A 24,158-nucleotide genomic window follows, 5' to 3' on the forward strand; every position below is an offset into this window, starting at 1 on the left:
ATTTAATGTTCCATGCATGTGTCCGAAGATTCGATGTGATGGGTACTGTAGGAAATTTTCTTCATCAACTTACTTGCATTGGCTCTTGACACACATAAGGGGTCATCAATAACAATTAATGGTGAAGGTAGCTATATGGAGGCCGGTTATATACGATGTTGGTAAGTCTAGCTAGTGGATAAGATTTAGGACATAACAACAAGCCAGGTTATGTTGGTAGGGAACGAGTAATTGGTGATCCAAACCGGGATGGGGGATGGGCCTATTGAATAAGGAGTTGTAAGGATTGGCAATCTGTTCGTGAGCAAGCATTATGTGAATCATACATATTTTCTAGATTTCTTAAGAGATTCTTGAAATTGATCATAAACAGTTAACAAAAGTAGATATCATTTCTAGGGAGAGCAAAATAACATTTTCATATAGATAAAAAAACAGATACTTAGTATTGAACATATATGATTTTCCCCTTTCAGCAGCTCTCCCAATTTTCTTACAAATGAATTTACAAATGCGTTGCCAGAATTTATTTTTCGTGCTCTGTACAGTGGTTTTCTAACAAAAGAATGTACAAGTTTTACTACACTGACCTGTAGGGCCTAACTTTTTTGCCTTGAGAGTTCCTACTGCTAGGCCGCCTAATAACTTGAAAGGGAATTCTTTAACCAATGAAGAAATTAAACATGCGCCCAAGAAGGTCTTCTAGAAGCCCTACATCAGTTCCTCCACTATCCATCATTTCACCGTCCCCTATTCCCCCTTAACTATCATCACATTTAAAAGTTTTAACCTCTCGTCCAGCACATGCCATTAGTGACAAAGACCTGAAATTGTCGATAACTCTGAAGTGTGCAAGCATCAATAGAACAGTCAACAAGATGCTGCTCGTATCATATCTTTCAGCAAAAGTTGCCCAGATCTTTTTTTCTCCGGACCCATGGAGCAAAAAAAAAAACTGTGATGTGTTTGGAGAGCCGTGGTGAGAATCTTTGCTCACATGGGCAAGCACAGGAATCCCTTGTGGGCACACGCAACACGATCACACGATCGATGGGCCAAGAATAAAGACGGGGTGTGCGAAGTGAATGTGATGCCCTCTGCCATTTGCGGACTCGTGTGCTGGCCCGGCCCTCACATGAACGAAGCGAAAAAAAAGGAGGAAAAAGGAAATGGCTTCAACTGAATGGCTTGAACACATCCAGCAGGCCAAAAAAAAAACGAAAATGTTTTATGTCTTTATTTTTCTTAGAAAAAAGGGAGAGGGCGGCAAAAAGTGTGTGCCTTTGCGTGATTCGCGACAGCATCTAGTAGTACATACATACGTGTTCGCCGGCAAGGCCAGATTAGTATTCTTTTATGCAAAGTATTAACCAAAAATATAATCAGGCACTTAAAGGCTCTGCTTTTGTGTGTGTGTGTGTGTGTGTGTGTGTGTGTGTGTGTGTGTGTGTGTGTGTGTGTGTGTGTGTGTGTGTGTGCAGCAACCAGAGGAAAGGTGGCGTCGACTTGCTTTATATTTGTGCTACTGCAATGCGTCGATCGGAAAGGCAGTGATGAGATGATGTGTCAGCGTTCGTGAGGGATCGGGCACGTGAAAAAAAAAAAAGAAAGGGCGCCCGATTTTTAATCGTGTGCAGCAGTGCAAGCAAGCACGTATTCATTTTCGTCTCCAACTGTATTTCCCCTTTGAAATTTTGTGTAGGTGGAGACGTGAAACTCGTCAGCCGAGTGCTTTCTGGTATTATGGTTGACACGTTTAAAGTGCATCCTCCAAACGTGTAAAGCTGACCCTTTCTCGCATGCGTTTTAACCAAGATCAACCCACTAATAATAAAATAAATCCATTTCTCGTGATTTATCTATTGTTCATTTCACATTTTCACCTTGTTGCCCTTTTTCTTTTTTGGAAGAGCTTTCTCCTGCTATTTGTTGACAAAAAGAAGTTTGGCCGCTGACAAAAGAAAGATTCGGCAGAGACGAGGGTGATTGGCCGTGCAAATGAGAGGAGAAGAGAAACACTTGTCGACAGGGCACTTGGCTGGGCTGAAATCTTGGCATTTGAAAATGGGATGAGGAGTTCGAACATCTTCGGCCTGGCCCGGAAATGGGGGCACGACCAACAACTGGCCCAAAGAAAATCATGGGCCAGGCCCCCATTTCCAAATCGACGCGACGAGCTTGACATGAATTCCATTCCATTATTCGCAGCTCAAAGGAATTTAGACCGTGTTTGGTACGGCTACAAGCAGCTCCAGATCCTAAAAAACAGCTCCACTCCAAATTTTTTTAGCCAAACACCTCAGCTCCAGAAACTCCAGATCCTCAAAAACATGGATCTGGCTCCCAACTCCACCAATTTCATGGAGCATGTCAAGGGGTACTCTGAAAACTCTAGTTTTGTGGAGTTGGTGGAAATTACCCACCTTTGCCATCCGTTACACATACCCCTTCGTTTTTTCCCCGTCGCTCCCACGGCGCCTTTTCTTCTCCCCGACGCGGCACCTGTTCTCCTCCTCTTCCGATCGCGGCACTGGTCGCCGGCGCTGCAAGCCACCACGGCGTCCGGGTCGCCGGCGATCTGCCGTGCTGGCAGGATCGATTCCTCCACCTCCGCCTCCTCTGTTTTCCTCCTCGAATCAACACAAAAGAAACCCTAGGGTTGGCCTCCGTCCTCCGGCGTCTGCAGGCGGCGGCGCGGCCGGCCATGAAGGCGTTGGGGGCGGCCGGAGGTATGCAGGGTCTCGGCGCGGCGGGGCCTCAAGGCCTAGGCGCGGACGCCGGTCAGCGGCAAGGCCTCGGTGCGGCTGGCCTTTATGGCCTGGGCGTGGACGCCGGCCAGCACGTCCTGGGAATGGCTGACAGCCAGCACGTCCCGGGAGACATGGCCGGAACTCCGTTCGGTGCGGCATCGGCATCCGGTGGTAGCAGACGTGGCAACAAAAAATCAAGGGATGATGAGGTATATTTTTCTTCTATCTAGAATTTCATACATGTGTTGTCTTAGCAAATTTCAACAATGTTATGGAGAATCATGGATAGGGTGGTCAAATGGCTTGGAATGATGAGCATACCGCACTTGTTTGCAAGTTGTTCGCTGAACAAGTTAGAAAAGGAAATAGGCCAAACACTCATTTGAATAATGTGGGCTATACCGAGGTGAATGAAAGGTTTTTTCAGTGTACCGATATTATGTTGAAAAAATCTCAACTTAAGAACAAATGGGACAAGTTGAAGGCTGATTTAGGTGCTTGGAGAAAATTGATGAGGAAACAAACCGGAACCGGTTGGAATTGGGACAAGGGAACTATCAACATGGATGCCGAGTGGTGGAAAAAAACAAAAAATGTGAGCACTTCTCATGCATCTAATATTTTTCTTTATTTCTATAATTTGAATATAATACAATTGCTTACTATAGTTTGATTATTTAGGACATACCTGGCATCGGGAAATTTAAGAATAGGCCTCTCCAAAATGAAGATGAGATGAATGTAATGTTTGGGAGCATCATAAATGAAGAGATAGATCATTGGAATCCTATGTCTTCCAACCCGATCATACCCCCTAGTGGAGATGCCCCCCTCATATTGGCTTGGACGACAATGATGAAGAAAATGATATGAGTGCTGATATTGACTCCGACAATGGTGATGAGGTTTTGGAAGTCTCTCCTACACCTGGCAATGCTAAGAGAAAGGCTCATATTATTCTTGAAAAACCTAACAAGAAACCCAAGTCTACCACTGCACTTGTTATACAAGAACATATTTCCAAGATATCAGAGAGTGCTCAATCTTTTGTGTCTTCTAGGCAAGCAGGGATAACCATTGAACAAGTCATGGAACATGTCATTGCATGTGGGGCTGACCTTGGGAGTGATGAGCATTTTGTGGCAAGTGAGCTGTTTGTGAAGAAAGAACAGAGGGAAATGTTCATGACTATTCCAACCAATGAGGCTAGGTTCAATTGGCTTAAGAGGAAGTATGACATGATATTTGGGAAGTGATGACTTCAGTCTAGTGCCAGGGGTTTATCTGTGTAGTCATTTTATTTATGCCATATGGATGTTATTTTCTATTTACTTATGGCATGTGGACAAATTAGCTTGGTGTCAACTTATGTGGACCGTTTATTTATTTATGTCGTGAGGACAAATGATCTATCTGTGTCATGTGGAGAAATTATCTAGTTGTGTCATGTGGTCATGTGGAGAAATTATTTATCTGTGTCATGTGGCATTAATTATATGTCATGTATAATTTTTTGCTGGACATCCTCTCATTTTATTAATTATTGCAGATGTCTAGTGATGATTCTAGTGACGAGAATGAGGAATTTTTGAAAATGATCTTAGGAGGTGCTATGCTGGGTCAAATATATGTTGACATGTTTCTTACTAAAAACCCTACAAGGACATCTACGACAAGTGGAATGGGGTTTATGTTGGAGCTTTTCAACACTCCTGGAGAATGCCATAGCCAACTGCGCATGAGTACAGAAATTTTCTTCGACCTCCATGGGCTATTGGTTCAGAGGTATGGGTTGAAAGCATCGCTGCACATGTCAACTATAGAGAGTTTAGGCATTTTATTATTCATTTGTGCGGGAAATGAGTCCAACAGAAAATGTCAAAATCGATTCAAGCACTCCGGTGAAACTATTAGTAGAAAATTTGAAGATGTTCTTTACTGTTTGATGGACATGGCAAAGGATTTCATTAGGCCAAAAGGCCCAAATTTTCATAGGATCCATAGGAGGATAAGGTATGATAAGCGGGCATATCCATATTCCAAATATTGCATTGGAGCACTTGATGGCACACATACTCGGGTTTCACTTCCACCGGATGAGCAAGTGAGGTATATTGGGAAAACAGGGATACCCACCCAAAATGTTTTAGCATTTGTGATTTCGATATGCGATTCACATATGTGTCAACGGGACAACCGGGATCTATGCATGACACAAGTGTGCTATACAATGCATTGAGTGTGGACGAGAAATTCTTTCTGCATCCTCCAAAAGGTAAAAATAATGTCAATAATTAATTTACTTCCATTAACCATGAAACTATGTTATTAATTTTTTCTATCATTTGTAGGTAAATATTACGTGGTTGACGAGGGGTATCCTAATCGCCCCGGTTATCTAGCACCATATAAGGGTGAGAGGTATCATATGCCTGAGTGGCATAGAGGTACGGAACCTAGAGCCCCGAAGGAAAAATTCAATCGCAAACATTCATCAATTCGCAATGTGATTGAGAGATCTTTTGGCTTATTGAAAATGAAGTGGCAAATTCTTTACAGGATGGGGAACTACCCCATGTGGAAGCAAAAAATGGTAGTGGTTGCTTGTATGGTCCTCCACAATTTCATTCGTGAGCATAACAGTGAGGATGCAGACTTCGCTCGGTTTGATCGTGATCCTAATTTTATGCCTACCATACCGAATAGGTACAAACGATTTGCTGTTCCAGTAGACGCATCAGATACATCTACTGCGGAAGCCAGTGCCACTTGTATGGATACTTTTCGGGATGAAATTGCCACAACACTCGCTCTTGGGTGGAACTAGATTGTAATGGATTAGTGAAATATTTCTTAGCATTTGAACAATTGATGTGTGTTAAAAGATTGTGATGATCAAAGTTGTTATATAATCAAATGTATGGCATGTCAATTTGTTATTCGAAAAAAAAATCCACCTTGCGCCATGCACCAGTATAGGCGCAGCAAGGGAGAAAAGGACAGCAAACAAAAAAAACAAGGGCAAAGAAGGGAAATCCAATCAAAACCTCTGTTTCCGGAGGTGGAGTTGTTACTTTTGCCAAACACATTTCTGCAGCTCCAAAATGTTTCCGGAGGTGGAGTTGTTACTTTTGCCAAACACATTTCTGCAGCTCCAAAATAAGAGCCCAGCTCCATGGTAGAGCTGCTCTGTGGTGGAGCAGCAGCTCCAGAGCTGATTTGGCAGAGTTGGAGCTCTGCTAAACACACCCTTAATGCAACATTCAGATCAGCATCACCGGAGTCAGAGCTTCACTGATAGTAGATGGCTCGAGTTGATGAAGCATGCGTCGTCTTCGCGAGAACATCAGATCCATCGAGCGCCATTGGTATTGATGCTCATCACTCGGAAGAACCAGAATCGAATCCCGTTTGATTTCCATAAATTTTACTCATCTTTACGTTTGATTTCGCTCTACTTCTATGGCACATGCGACATGCCCTCTGCTGTCTGCTCTGCTCGTGTGCTAAGGAATCCAAGAGAAGCCAATCAATGGCGTCGCGAGGACGCGCTTGGTGGGCAGCTGGGCCGCCCCGCTGCGGCGGCGGCGGCTGCTGCTGCTAGCTAGGATGAGCTGGCCGCGGCGGCCCGGCGAGCGGCGGCGAGCTCCCTGGCGAGCTCCTCGACGCGGCCCTGGTACGCGCGCGCGATCTCGACGGCCTCCACCTCGGCCTCGCCCAGCTGCACGCACAGCCGCTCCTCGGCCTCCTCGGCCGTCTCCGCGCGCCGCCACCTCCCGCTCCAGCTCCGCGTTCCGCCGCCGCAGGAGCTCCGCCTCCTCCGCGGCCGCCGCGCCCTTCCCCCGGGACGGCGTCGCAGCGCCGGTGGGGACGGAAGGCGCCATTGCCGAGATGGAAACCTCGAATCCGGGTAGACTGCGCTGATGGCTTGAATGCTTGATCGATGACGATGAGCAACGGAGGCGAAGGGGACGCGTATTTATCGGGGAGGCCGCGGGCCGGGAAGGCGTCTAGGTTCGATGAACCCGGGAGCGCGAGCGCCGACGCGGGTGACTCCAACCCATCGGCTGCTGGCGACTTGTGAGGTGAGCAGCTTTGGAACTGTTCAGCTCGGGCCATGCCAAATCGCCAGTCGCCATGGATGGTGGACGGACGGGATGGGGTCGACCGGGCCGGAAAGCTGTGGAGGAGATGGGATCTCGTCGCGGCTCAGCTTTGTGGCGGGAGCCGATGGTCGAGCGGTGAATCCGGCGACACGCCGGCGCGGCGTTGGATCGCCGCTTCGGCGCGTGTGGTCCAGGCTGCGGTTCTCAGGATGCTCCGTCGGCACGGCAAGTTGCCAGGCGCAGCAGCTCTGGCCCAAAGGCCTGGATTAGGTCACTTTGCATTTTGGATTTTTGGAAGGGAATTTTTAACATTTAAAATATTAAATATAAATTAATCACAAAACTAATTATAGATCTCGACTGTAAATTACGAGACGAATCTAATAAACCTAATTAATTTATCATTAGAGCATGTTTACTGTAGCATTATTGTAGCAATTTAGTGTCTAATCAAGTCCTAATTAGGCTCATTAGATTCGTCTCGCGATTTACAGTTCATTTGTGTAGTGCGATTTATTTTTCGACTATATTTAGTACACCATGCAAGCGATTTACAAAAATTTTGAATGTGCACTGATGTAGGAAGAGTGACGTGTTGACTATGAATGTGCACCAAATTTTTTTTTGAACAAACCGCACAAGATACTGCGAGTTTCATTGATATAGAAGAGAAAATACAAGTCTACGGCCCTGGGAGGCCATAGCTAGGAAACAAAAAGAAATTGAAAAAACAAAGATTCGCCTGGTTGGATTGGGACGTCAACACGGGGAACACAACAACTCAACTCACTTTGTTGAATTGGGTCATCAATACGAGGAGAACTCGAAACTACCTCGAGAGGCCCAGTGGTAACCACTCCACACAAAATGGCAACAAAGTCGAAACAGTATAGCAGCACCCATCCGCACTTCACACTCTTGCAATCGTCGAAAAACTTCGGTGTGACCCGACGTTGAAAAAGAACGAAGAGGCGGACACCACCGCACCAAGAGGGTCGCCGCCATGCAGGATCCTTCGCCGTGATGCCGCTGCAACCAAATGCACCACCCGACGAAGTGAACAACACCGGATCCGAGCCACTCGTAGACTGCCACGCAGTCGCCGCCACGATAATACAACGCGCGGGGGCCTCGCCGCTTCCGCCGTTGGACTCCACCTCTCACGTCTACGCACGGGGGCCTCGCCACACCCGTCACATAACTCTACACCCAGGATCTGTTTCAGAAGTCATCGTCGGAGTGGTGAGCAAAGATGCCCCACTCCCCCAGGTCTCTAACAAACCGCCATGCCAACGCCTCAGTTTCGACTTCGCCTCGTTGCTTTACCCTCGCATCTAGCCACCGCCGTCATAACGGCAAGCCAGGGAAGTCGCTTGCGCCATCTTTGGACGTTGTACCGCACCAGGAGGCCACAGCCAGGCTGCGCAACCCGCCACAGTCCGCTGCAAGCCAACTTGTCCCATGATGCCGGTGCCGCGAGCGCCATCATCCGACGTCGTCCCACACCGCACTGTCCGTTGCCAAGCAACACCAGCCGCTGCGGTCCGCTTCAAGCAGTCAACCGACAATCAAGCAACAACCCCTGGCCGCCACCAAGACAGCGATCGCCTCCGCGTGGGCTTAGCAACACCCTTCCATCTTGCCAAGCAGCGGAAATATCGACCCCTAGCAGAAGCCGTTAATGACCAAGGACCGGCGAAGCCACACACCGAGCTGGGTCTCTAAAGAGGACGCCTTCAAGAAGGGCACGACGCCAAGAGCGCCGCCGTCGCTCATCAGAGGACAGGGTTTTCACCCAGAGAACCCAGTGCAGCAGAGTTATAGCTCAAAAATGACACCCCAACGAGGAAAGCGACGTCAAGGACGCCGCTGTCATCCCACTAGCAACGCCGGCGAGGGCTTTCGCCCAGAGCATTCCAACCCCAAACTGCACGCGCACGGCGTGACAAAACCGACACCAAGGCCACGACAGCCCGTCCGGGACGACACCGCCGCCGTGCCTCCACACGCCATGCCGCCGAACTGCACCTCCACTTTGACCGCTGCAAGTAGTGTCGCGCAACCATGCCGCACGCCCGCCATCGAGGCCGCCTCCGCGCGAGGGAAGCACTCCCACGCCGAGGCAGCCGCTGTGCGCGGGCACCTTGCCCCACGCCAACGCCGACACCGCGCGCAAGCCCCGCGCCGACACCGCCGCCGCGCGCGGCCCTGCGCCCCGCATTGTCGCTGCCACTGCCAGGAACGACAAACGCACCGGGCACCACGCCCTGCATCGAGGCCGCCGGCACCGCTTCCGTGGCACGCGGACACCCGACACGACGGGGGTCCCCGGACACCGGACCGCCGCCCGCATCCCCGTCCACGCGTGGCCGTCCCCCACGGCCGCAGAACCGGCCATGGGGATGATCGATCCGGCCACCAAGTCGCCGGAGGAGCCCCGCCGACCAGCCTCGCCATCTGCCGACCGCACCGGCGAGCACCCCGGCCGTGCAGTTCCTCTGGACACCAAGCTCGCAGTCGCCGCCTTCAGCCTCCACCACGCCGATGCTGCCGCGAGCCCCCCGCCGCGGCTGCTCGCCGGCCGCACGGACGCCGCACGCCCCGCGTCGAGGCCGCTGCCGCGCGAGGGCAGCTCGCTCCACGCCGACGCGCGCAGCCCCGCGCTCCGCACCGTCACCGCTGAGGATGCCAAGAAGCGAGGACGCCACCTCCGCTTCCTCGGGGCGTCGATGCGGCCAGCCCATGCGAAGTCCGTGCGAAGTCCTCGCCACCGTCTTCCTCGGGGCTGCGCGGGCTTCCGGGCGGACACCTCCGACGGCGGCGAGGAGAGAGGTGGAGATGGGCGCTACGCGGCGGCGGAGGCTGGGGGCGCCGCCGAGTCGCCCCGTGCGGAGGGCGACGCGGAGGCCCAACTCGTTTCAGACTCGCTAGCTTGCTTCAGACTCTTAGTGTAATGTGCACCAAATTGATGTAGGAAAAACTTGACCTAGTTCCGCCAGACCTATTTGGTACGGTTTGTTCTAGTTTCTCGCTAGAAACTGGAAGAAATCCCACCAAACACGAACAATTTTTGGAGAGAAATTGTGAATCCATGCTAAAAACCGTTTCTCGTTTTTTTTCCTTATCAAAAACTAGAAATCAGAATAAAAAATGGTTTGAACCAGAGCACCTTGGTTTAGTGGAAGCCATAGATCTCAGGATCCAACGGCTACTAACGCATGCATTCCTCAAGCACCCATGGTGAATGGTGGGAAGGGAGACGTGCAGCCACCGTGCTGCGAGTGAGTGAGTTCGAGAGGCACACGCCGCGCCGCGGCGAGCCTCTCCCCACTCGGCATCACACAGGGACGGCGGCGACATGTTCCCGCTCATCTCGCCTCCGGGGCTTCGTGCCGCCGCCGCCTCCAACGCCGGCGGCACTGCCACGCTCCCGAGGCCGGCCGTCATCCTCCCTGTTGCGCCCCCTCCTCCTCCTCCCCTTTCCTCACCTCGCGTTGCCCGTGTGCGTGACGCGCGGCGTGTGTCGTCGTAGTGGCGCAGGGGCTCGGGAACAACACGGGCGACTACGCGCGGCACGCAACATCGTATCTAATGATCAACTAGTTCGTTCTAACCGGTTCAACTATACTATATATATATATATATCTTCATCATGCATGCTGCTCAAATGCTGTGTGTGTGCTCGCTCGCCTCTCCATGCATCTCTTTGTGTGGTTGCTAGGACTGGGCATAATTAACCGAGGACCGAAGACCGAACCGAAAAGATTGGGACCAAGACCGAAATGTTCGGTCAGCAATTCGGTCCTAGGTAACCGAACTTTCTACGGTTAGTTTGGTCTTTGAGCTCGGTTAACCGAACTGACCGAACTATGTATAAGACCCATTACGTAGCCCAAAAACAGGCCAGGCCAATAAGTGTTAACCCTAGATATATAAACAACTGTAATTCTGTAATGGTCTTTTCATCTACTATGTGCTGCTTGTGATTTGTGCTTTGAAAGAGGCAAAATGTTGTCAAAATTTCTAATTCATTCTGCTATCACATGTCTTTTTTACTGGTTCCTGCAGTGGTCGGTTAGTTCGGTTATGACCGCGACCGAACCGAACTAAACAAGACCGAAATGTCTTGGTTCTGTGTTTTAGAAAAGACCGATCGAGCTCAAGTTTCTGAAGACCAAACTTTGGAAAAGATTGATGAGCCGAACCGATCGGTTCGGTCTGACCGATTGCCCACCCCTACTAGTTGCGGTGAAAAGGCGCTATTACCGGACGTACGTTCCCAATAACCTTGGCTAGCCTCTGCAAGGATTCAAGGCCCAAATTTGTCGCTGAACCTCCTTCGCATCTCTTCATTTCTTTCAGCATTAGCTTATCATGATAATGACACCAACCACACACTGAACAACCAGAAACCGCGAAATAAATAAAGCAGCTCTGACTGCCCCAACTCAGCTCGTTTGATTTCTTCTCTTTATTTCCCACTGGGTGCATCGCATATTCTTCACATTATCTCAACCTCTTTTGATTGTTGCGCAGCTTCGCGCGCACTGGACAGGTCGTAAAGTTATTTACAGCCACTACTCTTTTTAACGCGTTGATCCATGGGTCTTCCTCTTCCACCAGCCCGTCAAATATAATCACAAAGACATTGCATCATTGTCGCCTAAGCTAGTCGCCCAGCCTGACGTCGTCTCCTCTCTACTTCACCTGGTAATTTGGAAGGCCTTATTTTGGTTGCCCACCATGCATGTAGCAGGAAGTTACGAGCGGTCGTAACACGACCCGGGACTATAGGTGTACTGATATCCTGAGCTCACAGACCCGGGTCTAAAGGTACCCCTTTAGTCGCGCGGGAACTAAGTCCTGAGTGACTCTTCACGACTAAGGGCAGCTCCAACATTGATACTAAGGTAGTGCTAAGAAGAGAGAGAAAAAGAAAGTGAAAGTGCGATACATTAAAGTGGCAGTGCTCTACTAGCACCTCATAGCAGGGATTGCACTATCGATCGATAATCAATGATTATCGACTCATAATCGAAGCCGATTTTAGCGATAATCGTGATTATCATGATAATCGAAGCCAATATCAACGATAATCTGTATTGATTATCGCTACCGGGCTCCACTGATAAATACCTTACCGTTGGTAAGGTATTCCATGCCTCATAGTACCGGAGGCAACATGCAGCACCCGATGCAAAGAATAATTTATTCGGAACATCAAATGTTAGTGGTTGGGTGGAAGGAAGGTCGTTGGCCTACGTGGTGGGCCAGCCCAGAGAAATAGCCGTTTGCTATTCCGTGTGGGACCCATCTTAGCATTAGCTATGGTGGAACAACGTTGGAGCAATATGCATCACAACTTTACTAGCTGACGTGGTCTTTCTTAGTAATTTCTAGTTGCCTATACACTAAAGTTGCCCTAAGACCCTGTTTGGTTACAGGGACTTTTTCATAAATCCCTAGGACTTTTGGGACTAAAAACCCAAATAGGGGAGATTTTTTGGAACTAAAAACCTGGTAGGGGCTAAAACTTGAGAAGTCCCTCAAGAGGTGCTTTTTGGGACTTTTAGATCTAGATTCCACTCTACCCTTGCCCCTGGGTCCACCCACCGCGAGCCTAGGCCACCCGTGACCCCCACCCGCTCCCCCTCCCGATCCACGCCGCTGCGCCACCCGCGCAAGGCCGCCGCCTGCACCGCCCGCCTGCAGCGCCACTTGCGCCCCCGCTCCACCCGCCTGCATCTCCACGCCGCCAACAACGCTGTCGCCGCCACCTGCAGATCCCAGCGCCTCCACCATGGACGACTTCGCCCATGGCGCCCGTGCGCGCCCCGCGGAGCTCCCTTCCTCTCCTTCGCCGGCAGGGCGCGGGGTCATGGCGGCGGCGCTCCGAGCTCGGCCTGCTCACTCCCCTCCCTCGTTCCGGCGTTGCTCCGGCCGGCCTCGAGTGGATCTGCGGCGGCGGAGCTCGGCCAGCCTCCTGCTTGAGCTCGGAGGCCATGGCGGCGGCGGCCATGGCGAGCCTCGAGCTCGGGCCGTGGAGGGAGGTGCAGACCAGGGGCATGGCGGCAACTCCTCACGGCGGCCGCGAGAGGAAGGAGCACGACGTGGCATGGCTCTGCAGGGAGGGGTATTTGGAGACCCGCGCGACCTCCCGGGCCGCGGCCATGGCGAGCCCGATGCGCTGGACCCGCCCGGGATGAGGATGTGGCGGCCTTTGAGCGGGATGCGCGGGGGCGCGCCAGGATGGCGAGCGCTGCGAGGAGGCCGACGGGCAGGAGGAGGAGCGCCGCGGCTATGGCGACGGGAGGTGGAGTGCGGGGATGGATCGGGGCAGCGGGGTTGAAGAAGTGGGGACTGGGCAAGGGTATTTGTGTCCTTTCACAACTTCATTTAATGTTCTCTAATCCCTTTAGCACCTCAAACCAAACAGGTTGGGACTTTTTGTTTTAATCCAGAGACTAAAATTAGCTCATGGACTTTTAGGAACCAAACAGGGCCTAAGGGGGTTATGAACCGTGATAGATGCGAGTTTTTCTACTACTGTATGGGCATTGCATCTTAATTAGTCTTCTATTACGCATTAATTATTCGTGGTGACTATAACTTGTCTTTCTACCTGGGACCTACCTTTTGCGATGCCCCTTACATTTCTTTTCAAAACAAACACGCGTGCTTATGTGGATAGCACAGACTGACAATTACCAAGAAAATCGTAAATGTAAGATATAGGCATGCAATCTAGGAGTGCATTGGGTTTTTTTTTATTCCATGATTTTGACGACTTCGTCTCTTAGGACATGACTTTGGCCTCTCTCTCTCTCTTTTTCAAAACATAGAATCACCTACACACTTATCATTATGAATAAATACACACAACTCTATCCCTGTGAACTTCCGATAGACTAGGTCGGTACGTAGATCTTAAGATTGACGAGGTGACTAACTGACTATAGACGCTTCGCATCGGTGGGTACGTCACCAATGAGCGAATATCGTTAATATTTATAATAAATCCAAAAAACAAGTACCCATGCCAAATCAAGGATTCCAGTGAATAGATTGCATCATAAGAAACCTAGCCGGCTAGCCACATGTTCAATTCGTGAATTTGGCGACATAAGGAATTATTATCTGGAGTTTGCCTAAGCAGATATGCTAGTGGGTTTCAAATTTAAATGAGGAAAAAAACTTATGAAAAGCCTTAGAAAGTTTGTGAATTTTTAAATATATTTTTTGCAAAACTTTTAAAGATATTTTGAAATGCAAGAAATCCCAAAAAAAAGTATCTAAACCGCATCACACAAATTTAGAAGCTTTAAATAAAGATCCAATAAATCTAGAAAAGATTGAGATTTATGGTGGTGCACGCACGCTTCACCTAACGCAAGTTTTTTTTATGGCCACAAGCCCATAACCATCGTAGACAATGACGAAGAGATTGCTCGTCATATGATTACAGCAGGCTCCATATGTTGAAACTTTATAAAGCTTTCTTTTTCCCATCTTTTTTAGATTTAAGATAAGAAATTTCTTATGAACTTCATCTTGTTGGGTGCCTTTAGCCAATTGCCCCTTTAATTACCTTTTTAGAGACGCGGCCATGCCTTCAAACGTTCGTGGTGAGTGGTAGTTTAGTTTAAGACCTTGGTCTGACACTGGAACCCCTTCCCCCTCGTTGATTGCCGCCCAGCCAAGGTATCCCCCCTCGCCCCTAGCTAGCCTCTAGCTTGGTACTCCGGCTGGTATGCTCCTGTACTTGCCCCTCCGTTCCGGATCAGATGGCTGTAACAGGTCCTGCCCGGTCATCGTGCTTGCATAATCCTCATGACGTTTTGCATTAGTGTTGCCCAAAGAAACATGTGGTTGGTTGCGTCTCTCTGGCCACCTTTTGACAGACGCGTTAGATACACTGTTTATTGGTAGTGCTGGTCTCTCCGAACCCAAAGTCTTAACAAAGAGTTTCTCTGGGGCCCCTTGACCCCATGAGCCCCCCTCCTCTTTAAGGTCGCCATGGTCATGTTGCTGAGCACCACAGCAGTCTGGCATGCACACAGCTCTCCAGCCTTAGCTATTGAGGAAGCTGAGTCGTTCTTCCACTGGAACCAATGTAAGTACTACATGTTCTAATAATCCTGCAAAATTAATTAGTTTTAAAATTCTATACTACTATATTACTCTCCATCAACTAAATGCGTGTTTAGAGATTCTTTTTCTTTTGGTGGTGGTGGTATGGGGTTTTATTAGCAAATTAACCATGCAATGAGTCATATATCTGTATTTAGAGGGGTGGGGGTGGGGGGGGGGGGGAACGTGCAGACTTTTTAGAATCACAATAACACTGTTCACAAATAGGCATGCGGTGTAGCTAATAGTTTTCTATGCAGCAATTAGTGGGATAAACTGTGGCAAGGAATTGGAGGGATGATTATTAGGTATACATATACGTATGGCACAACCACAGTAGTATATTATATTATACTTTTCTGCTCACACACTGTCTTATTTGTCCGCGTTCTGAATCTCCGTATCTAACCGGAAGCATTCATGCTCAGCATCACAGTCATCTCCACTTGCTAAGCCCTCGAGATCCATATATACATTATTCAATCACGCCAACGATCAAAGGTAGGTAGCGATGGGAGGACCGCGTTTGGAGGAGAGTCCCGTTGACGATTATCATTGGGCCAATAAACTCCTTATCTGGTACTTGACGAGCGAGCCTGGGAAGGTACGTAATATGCTTCAAGTATGGACGAGAAAAACTTCGGCCTGCCGGTGGGTTCGGTATGTTGGGGGGAAAAGATTTCACCAGTATTTCCGAACTTGGTGCCATGGACGCTGATGTGATGAAGTGCTATGAACTGTGAGTTCCCTTAATTAATTATCATGGTAGCTAGTTAATTATTCACATGTTTTTCTTGACCCGGTCGTTGCTGCGCACTCTTCAAAACAATACTACATAAACAACATAACGGAGACTCTGAAAGAATTCGATCGCGGCCAATGACGTCTACATCGTGGTACCCTATTTAGATAATAAAGAGGGGCGCGGGAGTCATCACTGGATCTTAGCTGTTATACCGCCCAACTCGAACGAGATCTGGTACTTCAATTCGAAGAAAAAAGATTGGCCTAGCAACAAGAAGATAAAAGACTTGTTCGAAAGGTACAATCATTTTAAGACTTGTTTGTATCCAAGTTTCATGGTCCTTCGCAATAGCTTAGTTAGACTATGATTTTGCAGTGCATATCGTAAGTACACGACGTACGAATACAAAAAAAATGGAATAACCGTGAATCTGTCGCGCAAGGAAAGATTATTAGATCACGACGAGTTTCGGGTATCCCCTGGCGCCTTGACAGTATTGTTTCTCTCTCAATATATGGATTGCCTACCAAACAAATTTTTTATTTAAATGTATTGTCTCAGTGCCACCAACAGATAGGTGAACAGTGTGGTTTCAACGTTTGCCATTATATGCGATGTCTAGTGGAATATAGAGGCGACCCTGAGGTTTGTCTATCTTCTCACACACGACGATTCCTCCAAAGAAAATGGAACATATTTGTATGTGGTCCTGACTGTTATATATACCTTCTTCACTGAGGCAGGATTTCCATAAGACTATGAACAAGAAACGGCTGGGAGATCGCAAGGTCAATAGAGTTCGAGAAGACCTCTGCAAGTTCATCTATAACAATGTGGTGGTTTCCGAAAATAATGAATCGCCTAAATTCTACTGTGATGACAAGGAATATTGGGAAAAGGTTGCTCAACAAAAGCAACAGTGACCGCTGTGTTCTATTATTTGGCTCCTACCGTGTGGTCTGCGTTGGAGCCGTGTAGTATGTACCTATTCTTCTTCAGATGTGTTTGAAACATTTTCCTTGTGTGTGTTAGTGTGACATTCTCGTTCCCTTGTGTTTCATAGCTAGGCCGCTGTACTCTTTTTCCCTTCGTTAGGAAGGTTTTTAATGAGGCAGCCAAACAATATATTTATAAACATAACTCATCATTTACTTCCAGTTTTGTGTGTGAGAACTTATTTTAGATCACAGGCATTGCCCAGCTTTCATTAAAGCCTAACAGCGACAATAATGATTACAACGCAACGCGTGTAACCCTCGTTCAAAGGAATCATAATCCCAGCACAGACCGAAACGAAATCTACCAACGAACGTTAATTAACATCCACTATCTCTACTAACGAAACGACCCTTACCAAAACACATCACAGAACAACACTTGAGAACACAGCCAGCATTGGCCACCCATCTCACAGCATCTGCTACTACGCCGGCACCGCCACATTGCCGTCCCAGGTGTTCTTTAGCTTTGCCCAGCACCTCCTCTAAATGTTGCAGATTCTTCGTCTTCACCAAGGGCTTCCAGTAATTCAGCAACGCGAGCATGTTATGCACCATCACTGCCGGGAAGCCCACTAGCTTGTCATTAAAGACCATATCATTTCTTGACTTCCAAATGGTCCACATCATACCAGCACATACAAAGAATAAAAGTTGTGTTGCTTTAACACATCATACAGGCGACGTGGCAGCCAATCATCGGAGCTTGTCCATGAACAGCCTGCCACGTCGTCGGCTGCCGGGATCATCGCCGTATCGCTGCCACGGCTGCGTGCTTCTCTGTTGGCAACGGCCAAATGACGGCGTTTTGGATGGACCTTTGATTCGGTTCGCAAACTTTGGCTGAGATGGTCCCTGCTCTTTTCTCGCACACTCTCAGGCCTAATGCATCTGTTGCCCGAGTCCTCGCGGTGCCTTCCCTACAGCTCTCGCTCCGGCCTCGGTTAACCTATGCTGCTTCTAGTGAATTATCTGAATTAATCCCTCTGATGTCCTCGGTTAATTTAAACCTCTCCAGTGATACGCGTGTTCTCAGAAGTAACAACAAAGCTCCAACCTCCAAAGATCATTACCTTGCCTCCTTCCAAGAATACCCCGATGACCCGTTCGCCCCTGCCATTTGGCGCAGTTATGCTCCACAGAAGTGCAAGTTCTTTCTTTGGCTGCTGCATAGAGATAGATTAAGAACTAAAGCTAGGCTCTTACACTGTCACATGCACAACAATGGAGAGTGCCCGTTCTGTACCGCCGAAGAAAATTGTTTCCACCTCTTCATCGGCTGCACCCGTAGCAGAAATTTCTGGACATTCATTGGCCTTGATCTTGCCTCCCTCCCGGAAGCACTTGGTGTTGATCAACTTTGGATAGTCAACCCTTTCCAGGAAAATGACCGCAGAATTGCTAGCACGATCCTCATCTGTGTCCTTTGGAACATTTGGAAATGCAGAAACGCGAAAGTTTTCAGAAACGAAGATGAGAGTAACCTCCTACTGTCGAGAAGATGTCATGAAGATCTTGTTCTTTGGTCAAACCGATGCTCTTCCTCTGCCGGAAGATTAAAATTAGTTGAGTGGAGTAATTTTTTCCCTGTGTAACTAGTCGTAATGAGGAGTCTGTTGCTTTCTCCTGCTCCTTTCTCTTTCTTTCCCTTTCTCCCACTTGAGCCGCTGGGCTTTGTACATCTTTGTAATTTCTTTTGTAATATCTTTTGTAACAATGCCTATATAATGCAATAAAAGTTCAGGCAACCCTTGAGTTGCCGTAGTTTCCCTCAAAAAAAAATTTACTCATCTCTACATTTGGCTCGTGTTTAGATGCAAAATTCCAAATTCCAAATTTTTTTCCAGCACCAGCATGGAGGCTTAAATCTAGACGAAATAAAAAAACGCATTGCGACTGCTGCCTGTAAATCGCGAGACGAATCTAATGAACATAATTAGACTGTAATTAGATGCTAAATTGCTACAGTAATGCTACAGTAAACAACATCTAATGACAGATTAATTAAGCTCATTAGATTCGTCTCGCGATTTATAGACGAGTTATGTAATTATTTTTTTGATTAATCTATATTTAGTACTTCAAATATAAAAAAATGTCTTTTTAAAATTTTTACACCGCTCAACCAAAGGGGACCTTGATTTCGCTCTACTTCTACGGCACATGCGACATGCCCTGTGCTGTCTGCTCTGCTCGTGCGCTAAAGAATCCAAGAGAAGCCAATCAATGGCGTCGCGAGACGCGCTTGGTGGACAGCTGGGTCGTCCCGCTGCGGCGCCGGCGGCTGCTGCTAGCTAGGAACTAGGATGACCTGGCCGCGGCGGCCCGACGCGCGGCGGCGAGCTCCTCGACGCGGCCCTGGTACGCGCGCGCGATCTCGACGGCCTCCACCTCGGCCTCGCCCAGCTGCACGCACAGCCGCTCCTCGGCCTCCTCGGCCGTCTACGCGCGCCGCCGCGCCGCGCCCAGCTCCGCGCGCAGCGCCGCCACCTCCCGCTCCAGCTCCGCGTTCCGCCGCCGCAGGAGCTCCGCCTCCTCCACGGCCGCCGCGCCCTTCCCCCGGGACGGCGTCGCAGCGCCCGTGGGGACGGAAGGCGCCTTTGCCGAGATGGAAACCTCGAATCCGGGTAGACTGCGCTGATGGCTTGAATGCTTGATCGATGACGATGAGCAACGGAGGCGAAGGGGACGCGTATTTATCGGCGCGGCCGCGGCCCGGGACCGGGAAGGCTTCCAGGTTCGATGAACCCGGGAGCGTGAGGACGGGAGCGCCGACGCGGGTGACTGACACTGACCCAATCGGCTGCTGGCGACTTGTGAGGTGAGCAGCTTTGGAACTGTTCAGCTCGAGCCATGCCAAATCGCCAATCGCCAATCGCCATGGATGGGGTCGACCGCCCGGAAAGCTGTGGAGGAGATGGGATCTCGTCGCGGCTCAGTTCTGTGGCGGGCGCCGATGGTCGAGCGGTGAATCCGGCGACACGCCGCCGGCGTTCGATCGCCGCTTCGGCGAGGGTGGTCCAGGAGGCTGGGGTTCTCAGGATGCTCCGTCGGCACCGCAAGTTGCCAGGCGCGGCAGCTCGGGCCCAAAGTTTGGTGTTTTGTATTCGGCCGCGACGTGCCAACTAGCTAGCCAGATTGTGGTGGTAGGGAGAGTGTGACGTGTTGACTATGAATGTGCACCAAATAACCAATGGTGGTTGCAATTGTAATGTTGCAAAAACTTATTAAAGGGGTGACTATAACTATAATCATTGAAAAAATACATAGTGTTTTTTCAGCCTGTTCGCTGTGCTGGTGCTGGAGACTGCTGCTGGAGTGGTGTGAGAGAAAAACACTGCTTGCTAGTTGGTGGCTGGAGGCTGCTGCTGGAGTGGTGTGTGAGAAAAATACTGTTCGCTGGTGCTGGAGTAGAACAGCAGAACATGGTGAATAAAAGATAGAAGCCACAGCTCGCACCACCACACGAAAGAACCAGGCCCGGCTCTGGGCCTAGGCGGGAGGGGCGACCGCCGGGGGCCCCGGCCGGAGGGGGGCCCAACCGCCGTGCATTCTGACAGCCACGACGTTTGGGCGGCGCACGTCTCCTCTCGTTCTTGATTCATCCTCCTATGCCACATCTGACATTTTACTTGCACTTTTGTTGGGAGTGAGCGCCTCTATATTTGGACCAAAGTGCTAAAGCTGTCGGAGCTCAGTGTACGTCTGCATTCTCATCCTCTAGTAACCTGCTAGAGTTTTGGTGTGATTTGGGGTTGAGCCCCTGTTTAGTTTTCAAAATATTTTCTACAGTATTTGTCACATCGAATGTTCGGACACATGTATGAAGCATTAAATATAGTTAAAAAAATAACTAATTACACAGTCTAACTGATTAGCACGAGATGAATCTTTTAAGCCTAATTAGTCCATGATTGAACATTATTTGTCAAGTAACAATAAAATATGCTGCAGTACCAAAACCAACAACTTTTCACCAACTAAATAGGGCCCCTAGTGTTTGAGATCTTTTTCGTGCCTTGCATCTGGTTGTACAGAATAGGAATAACAAGTGTAACTAGGAGCTCATATTCTCTGCTAAAATAATTGATCTTCAACGTTAGATGATCTTGAGCTCCGGATAATTATAATATTTAACCTTCTACATACATCTCTATCTGTATCTCTACTTACTACTAAAGCAAGCAATGATTCGTCGAAGTTCTAATCGAAATCCGAGTGACCATATGTTGAGCTAAGGGTCTGGAGCCATATTTACATTTAGGGTTTGACAAATAAAATAAAAAAGATGGAAGTCCTCAGCCATATTTGCAAATGTGAAAAAAATTAGCTTAAGGGCCCACCGTATCCCGTTCGCTCTAGGGCCCTTAAAACACTAGAGCCGGCCCTGGAAAGAACTCTGCGCATCACCATTTTTGAACCAGCCATAGAAAAGAAGAGCAACATTCAAGCTTCGGAATTTGAACAAATATACATGAGTGTAAATGTGTAATTCAGTTCATTACTTTTCTTTAAAAAACACAAGAACTTGTCCTTGTTCCGCCAGATCTATTTGGTACGGTTTGTTCTAGTTTCTCGCTAGAAACCGGAAGAAATCCCACCAAATTTTTGGCGAGAAATTGTGAATCCATGCTAAAACCGTTCCTCGCTTTTTTCCTTGTCAGAAACTAGAAATCAGAAGAAAAAAATGGTTTGAACCAGAGCTTCTTAGTTTATTGGGAGCCATCGATGATCGATCACAAGATCCAACGGCTACTAACGCATGCGTTCCACAGCTCTCACTGGGATTGAGCGGGTCCGACTGTCCGACCGCGGCTTTGCTTCGGGAGGCGCACGCCGCGCCACGGCGAGCCACTCCCTACTCGGCAGGCATCTCACGGGGACGGTGGCGACATGCTCCCGCTCATCTCGCCTCCGGGGCTTCGTGCCGCCGCCAACGCCGGCGGCACTGCCACGTTCCCGAGACCGGCCGTCATCCTCCCAGTTGCGCCCCCTCCTCCTCCTCCTCCCCTTTCCTCACCTCGCGTTGCCAGTGTGCGTGACGCGCGGCGTGTGTCGTCGTAGTGGCGCAGGGGCTCGGGAACAACACGGGCGACTACGCGCGGCTCGCCGCGGCGCTGCGGGACGACCACGGCCTGCCGGCGGCCGTCGTGGCGCGGGTGACGCGCCCCGACTGGCTCCGCAACGCCGCGGGGCTCGTCGACGCCAACTACTGGCGGGGAACGCTCCGCCCGCGCCCCGTCCTCGACTGGTAAGCGGTGACTGGCGCGTTCCGTCGAGCACAAGCGCGATGCTTGCTCGGAATCATCGAGCCATCGTTGAGGCGTTTCACCGAACACCGTGCTTGCATCGCGTTGCATCGCAGGTACCTGAAGAGAGTGGACGAAGCGGTGTCTGAGGCGAGGGAACTATGTTCTCCAGGTTTGTCTTCCCAGTGCAAGAAGGAATCTATAAATGCTGATGATCCCTTAGTGGTTAGTAATTATTTGCGAAAAAATAAATTAGGATGTGATGAGCTTTGCTGCTTATGTCTATATGAATGAAAGTTTTGGTATTTAGTGTATGCTATGAAGCATGCGAAATGTTTCGAAATTACATGTTAAATTTTAGTTGTTGATGCAAGTGTCAAGCTGCTGAGCAACATAAATATCCTGTGAATGTAACAAGGCTTGTCTTAATTCTGAACTGTTTGATACTTGCAGGTGGAAAGATATCATTGATAGGGCATTCAGCTGGGGGCTGGCTCGCACGCGTGTACATGGAAGAGTTTGATGCTTCTGACATAAGTTTACTGCTCACGCTTGGCACCCCTCACTTGTATGGTTTCGTTTTATGATGCTGTTTGGGTGCTTGTTCTAGCAGTCTGATGGTGGACATCTTTTCTTTTTTCTATTCATGCTAGACATGAAGTAGTCTAAGATTAATGGTTTAGTTTTTATTGTTACATTTAGAAAAAAGAAGTGGTTCTTAATGTGGGTATGAAATTGATGAAAGTCAGCTTAGTACTTCATGATGTAATGCTAGTTAGACGGTATGCGTATATTGCATATATCCAAATTGTGTTTTATCCGTTTGTACCCGTTCAGCCTTACCGAGAATCTAACTCTACATGAATATGTAACCATTAGTATTAGAACTCCCAATTGGTGCAATGACCAAAATGCACAAAAAGGTAATAGTGCCGAAATGAAATGAAGAACATACTCGTTTGATCCGATCCCCTTGTGCCTTGTTTTCTCTGTGCATCAGGCCTCCTCCGAAAGGTGTACCTGGGGTAATTGACCAGACTAGAGGATTATTGAACTACGTCGAGAAGAATTGTGCTCCAGCAGTTTATACGCCAGAATTGAGATATGTGTGCATTGCTGGAAGGTACTTTCCTTTCATGCTAGGATTTCAGGATCTTCTTTACAGCTTCCACATTGATCTTGTTATTGAACTTCTGTCAAGTTCATCCTGAAGTAGTGAAGTATAGTCCGACAGAACATAGTTTCTCCTTTTGATATGTCAATTGATTCAGCACTCCAGCATGACACCCATGTCTTATAGCCAAATGCTTTCATATATCATGCCATCTCAGACTCTATCGACAGGTACATCCAAGGTGCTCCTCTTCTGGGGGACTCTACAGTTACTTCAGATGAGGTCCTAGCAGTGGACACTACTTCAGAAGGAGGTGAGGCTGTTATTATCAGTACCAATGACAAATCTACTCCATCAAGTACCACATGGAGAGCCCGGTTTGTTGGACAAGGGTACAAACAGGTACGGGAGGATTTTACTGAACAACTGAGATACAAGTACAATCTTGTGAAACAAATGCATCTGACATCAAATTCTCTATTAGGTTTGTGGCCGTGCGGATGTGTGGGGCGATGGTGTTGTTCCTGAAATGGCTGCGCATCTGGAGGGTGCACTGAACATAAGCTTTGACGGCGTGTACCACTCGCCTGTAGGTGCTGATGATGAACAGAGGCCCTGGTATGGCTCCCCAGCAATCCTGAACCAGTGGGTGCATCACCTTCTCAGCTGAGCTGACTTATGAGCTAGCTACCCGTCAAGAAACTGGAAATGTTATCAACGATCAACGTTGACATACCATCAGGCACCCAGGGGGCGCTTTTTCTCAGCCTGAAATTGGAGTGTCAAGGCATCTTGTGTAGTGTCGTTCATTGGCAGTTTGGCATGATAGTAACACAATCCTGGGCAATAGTATTTTTTTGTCCCGTTACACAATTTTCGTCCAAATACAACGGAAAACAGGAATTTCTTACTGTAAATCATATTTCTACGTATTATGTATGAGGCTCCCTCAATCCTTGAAACTTTCACCATTTTTGCAAACAAAAAGCTATCCAAACGGAAACCTTTAGTTTTTCTAACACGACAAAGCTGGAAACATCAGCCATCAGCAGCTGGTCTGTTAACG

The 24,158-nt window shown here is 48.7% G+C and overlaps 1 protein-coding gene, 1 long non-coding RNA gene and 1 pseudogene across 2 annotated transcripts; 2 read left to right on the top strand and 1 right to left on the bottom strand.

The window, feature by feature from the left end:
• The first annotated feature begins 2,910 nt into the window (after nucleotides 1–2,910).
• On the top strand, nucleotides 2,911–3,774 carry LOC120654550. The gene is made up of 2 exons (XR_005667101.1): nucleotides 2,911–3,345; nucleotides 3,432–3,774. It is a non-coding gene; the product is annotated as an uncharacterized LOC120654550 (long non-coding RNA).
• A 14,997-nt stretch (nucleotides 3,775–18,771) lies between these two features.
• Nucleotides 18,772–19,570, bottom strand: LOC120654293 (annotated as a pseudogene).
• A 1,935-nt stretch (nucleotides 19,571–21,505) lies between these two features.
• LOC120654551 lies at nucleotides 21,506–24,058 on the top strand. Its single transcript, XM_039932119.1, has 7 exons — nucleotides 21,506–21,712; nucleotides 21,802–21,980; nucleotides 22,095–22,150; nucleotides 22,432–22,546; nucleotides 22,979–23,101; nucleotides 23,323–23,494; nucleotides 23,577–24,058. The coding sequence occupies exons 1-7, from the start codon at nucleotides 21,623–21,625 to the stop codon at nucleotides 23,760–23,762; spliced, it is 921 nt and encodes a 306-aa protein (XP_039788053.1). The 5' UTR covers nucleotides 21,506–21,622; the 3' UTR covers nucleotides 23,763–24,058.
• Nucleotides 24,059–24,158: the final 100 nt, after the last annotated feature.

Source organism: Panicum virgatum, chromosome 1N (assembly GCF_016808335.1).
Source record: "Panicum virgatum strain AP13 chromosome 1N, P.virgatum_v5, whole genome shotgun sequence".
NCBI classification, from domain to species: Eukaryota; Viridiplantae; Streptophyta; class Magnoliopsida; order Poales; family Poaceae; genus Panicum; species Panicum virgatum.

Bases quoted from the DNA above. Each gene is read 5' to 3' on its own strand.
- LOC120654551 (XM_039932119.1), top strand. From the start codon at position 21,623: ATGCTCCCGCTCATCTCGCCTCCGGGGCTTCGTGCCGCCGCCAACGCC. The intron at 21,713-21,801 runs GTTGCGCCCCCT...GTAGTGGCGCAG, and splicing joins GACCGGCCGTCATCCTCCCA to GGGCTCGGGAACAACACGGG. The intron at 23,495-23,576 runs GTACGGGAGGAT...ATTCTCTATTAG, and splicing joins TTGGACAAGGGTACAAACAG to GTTTGTGGCCGTGCGGATGT.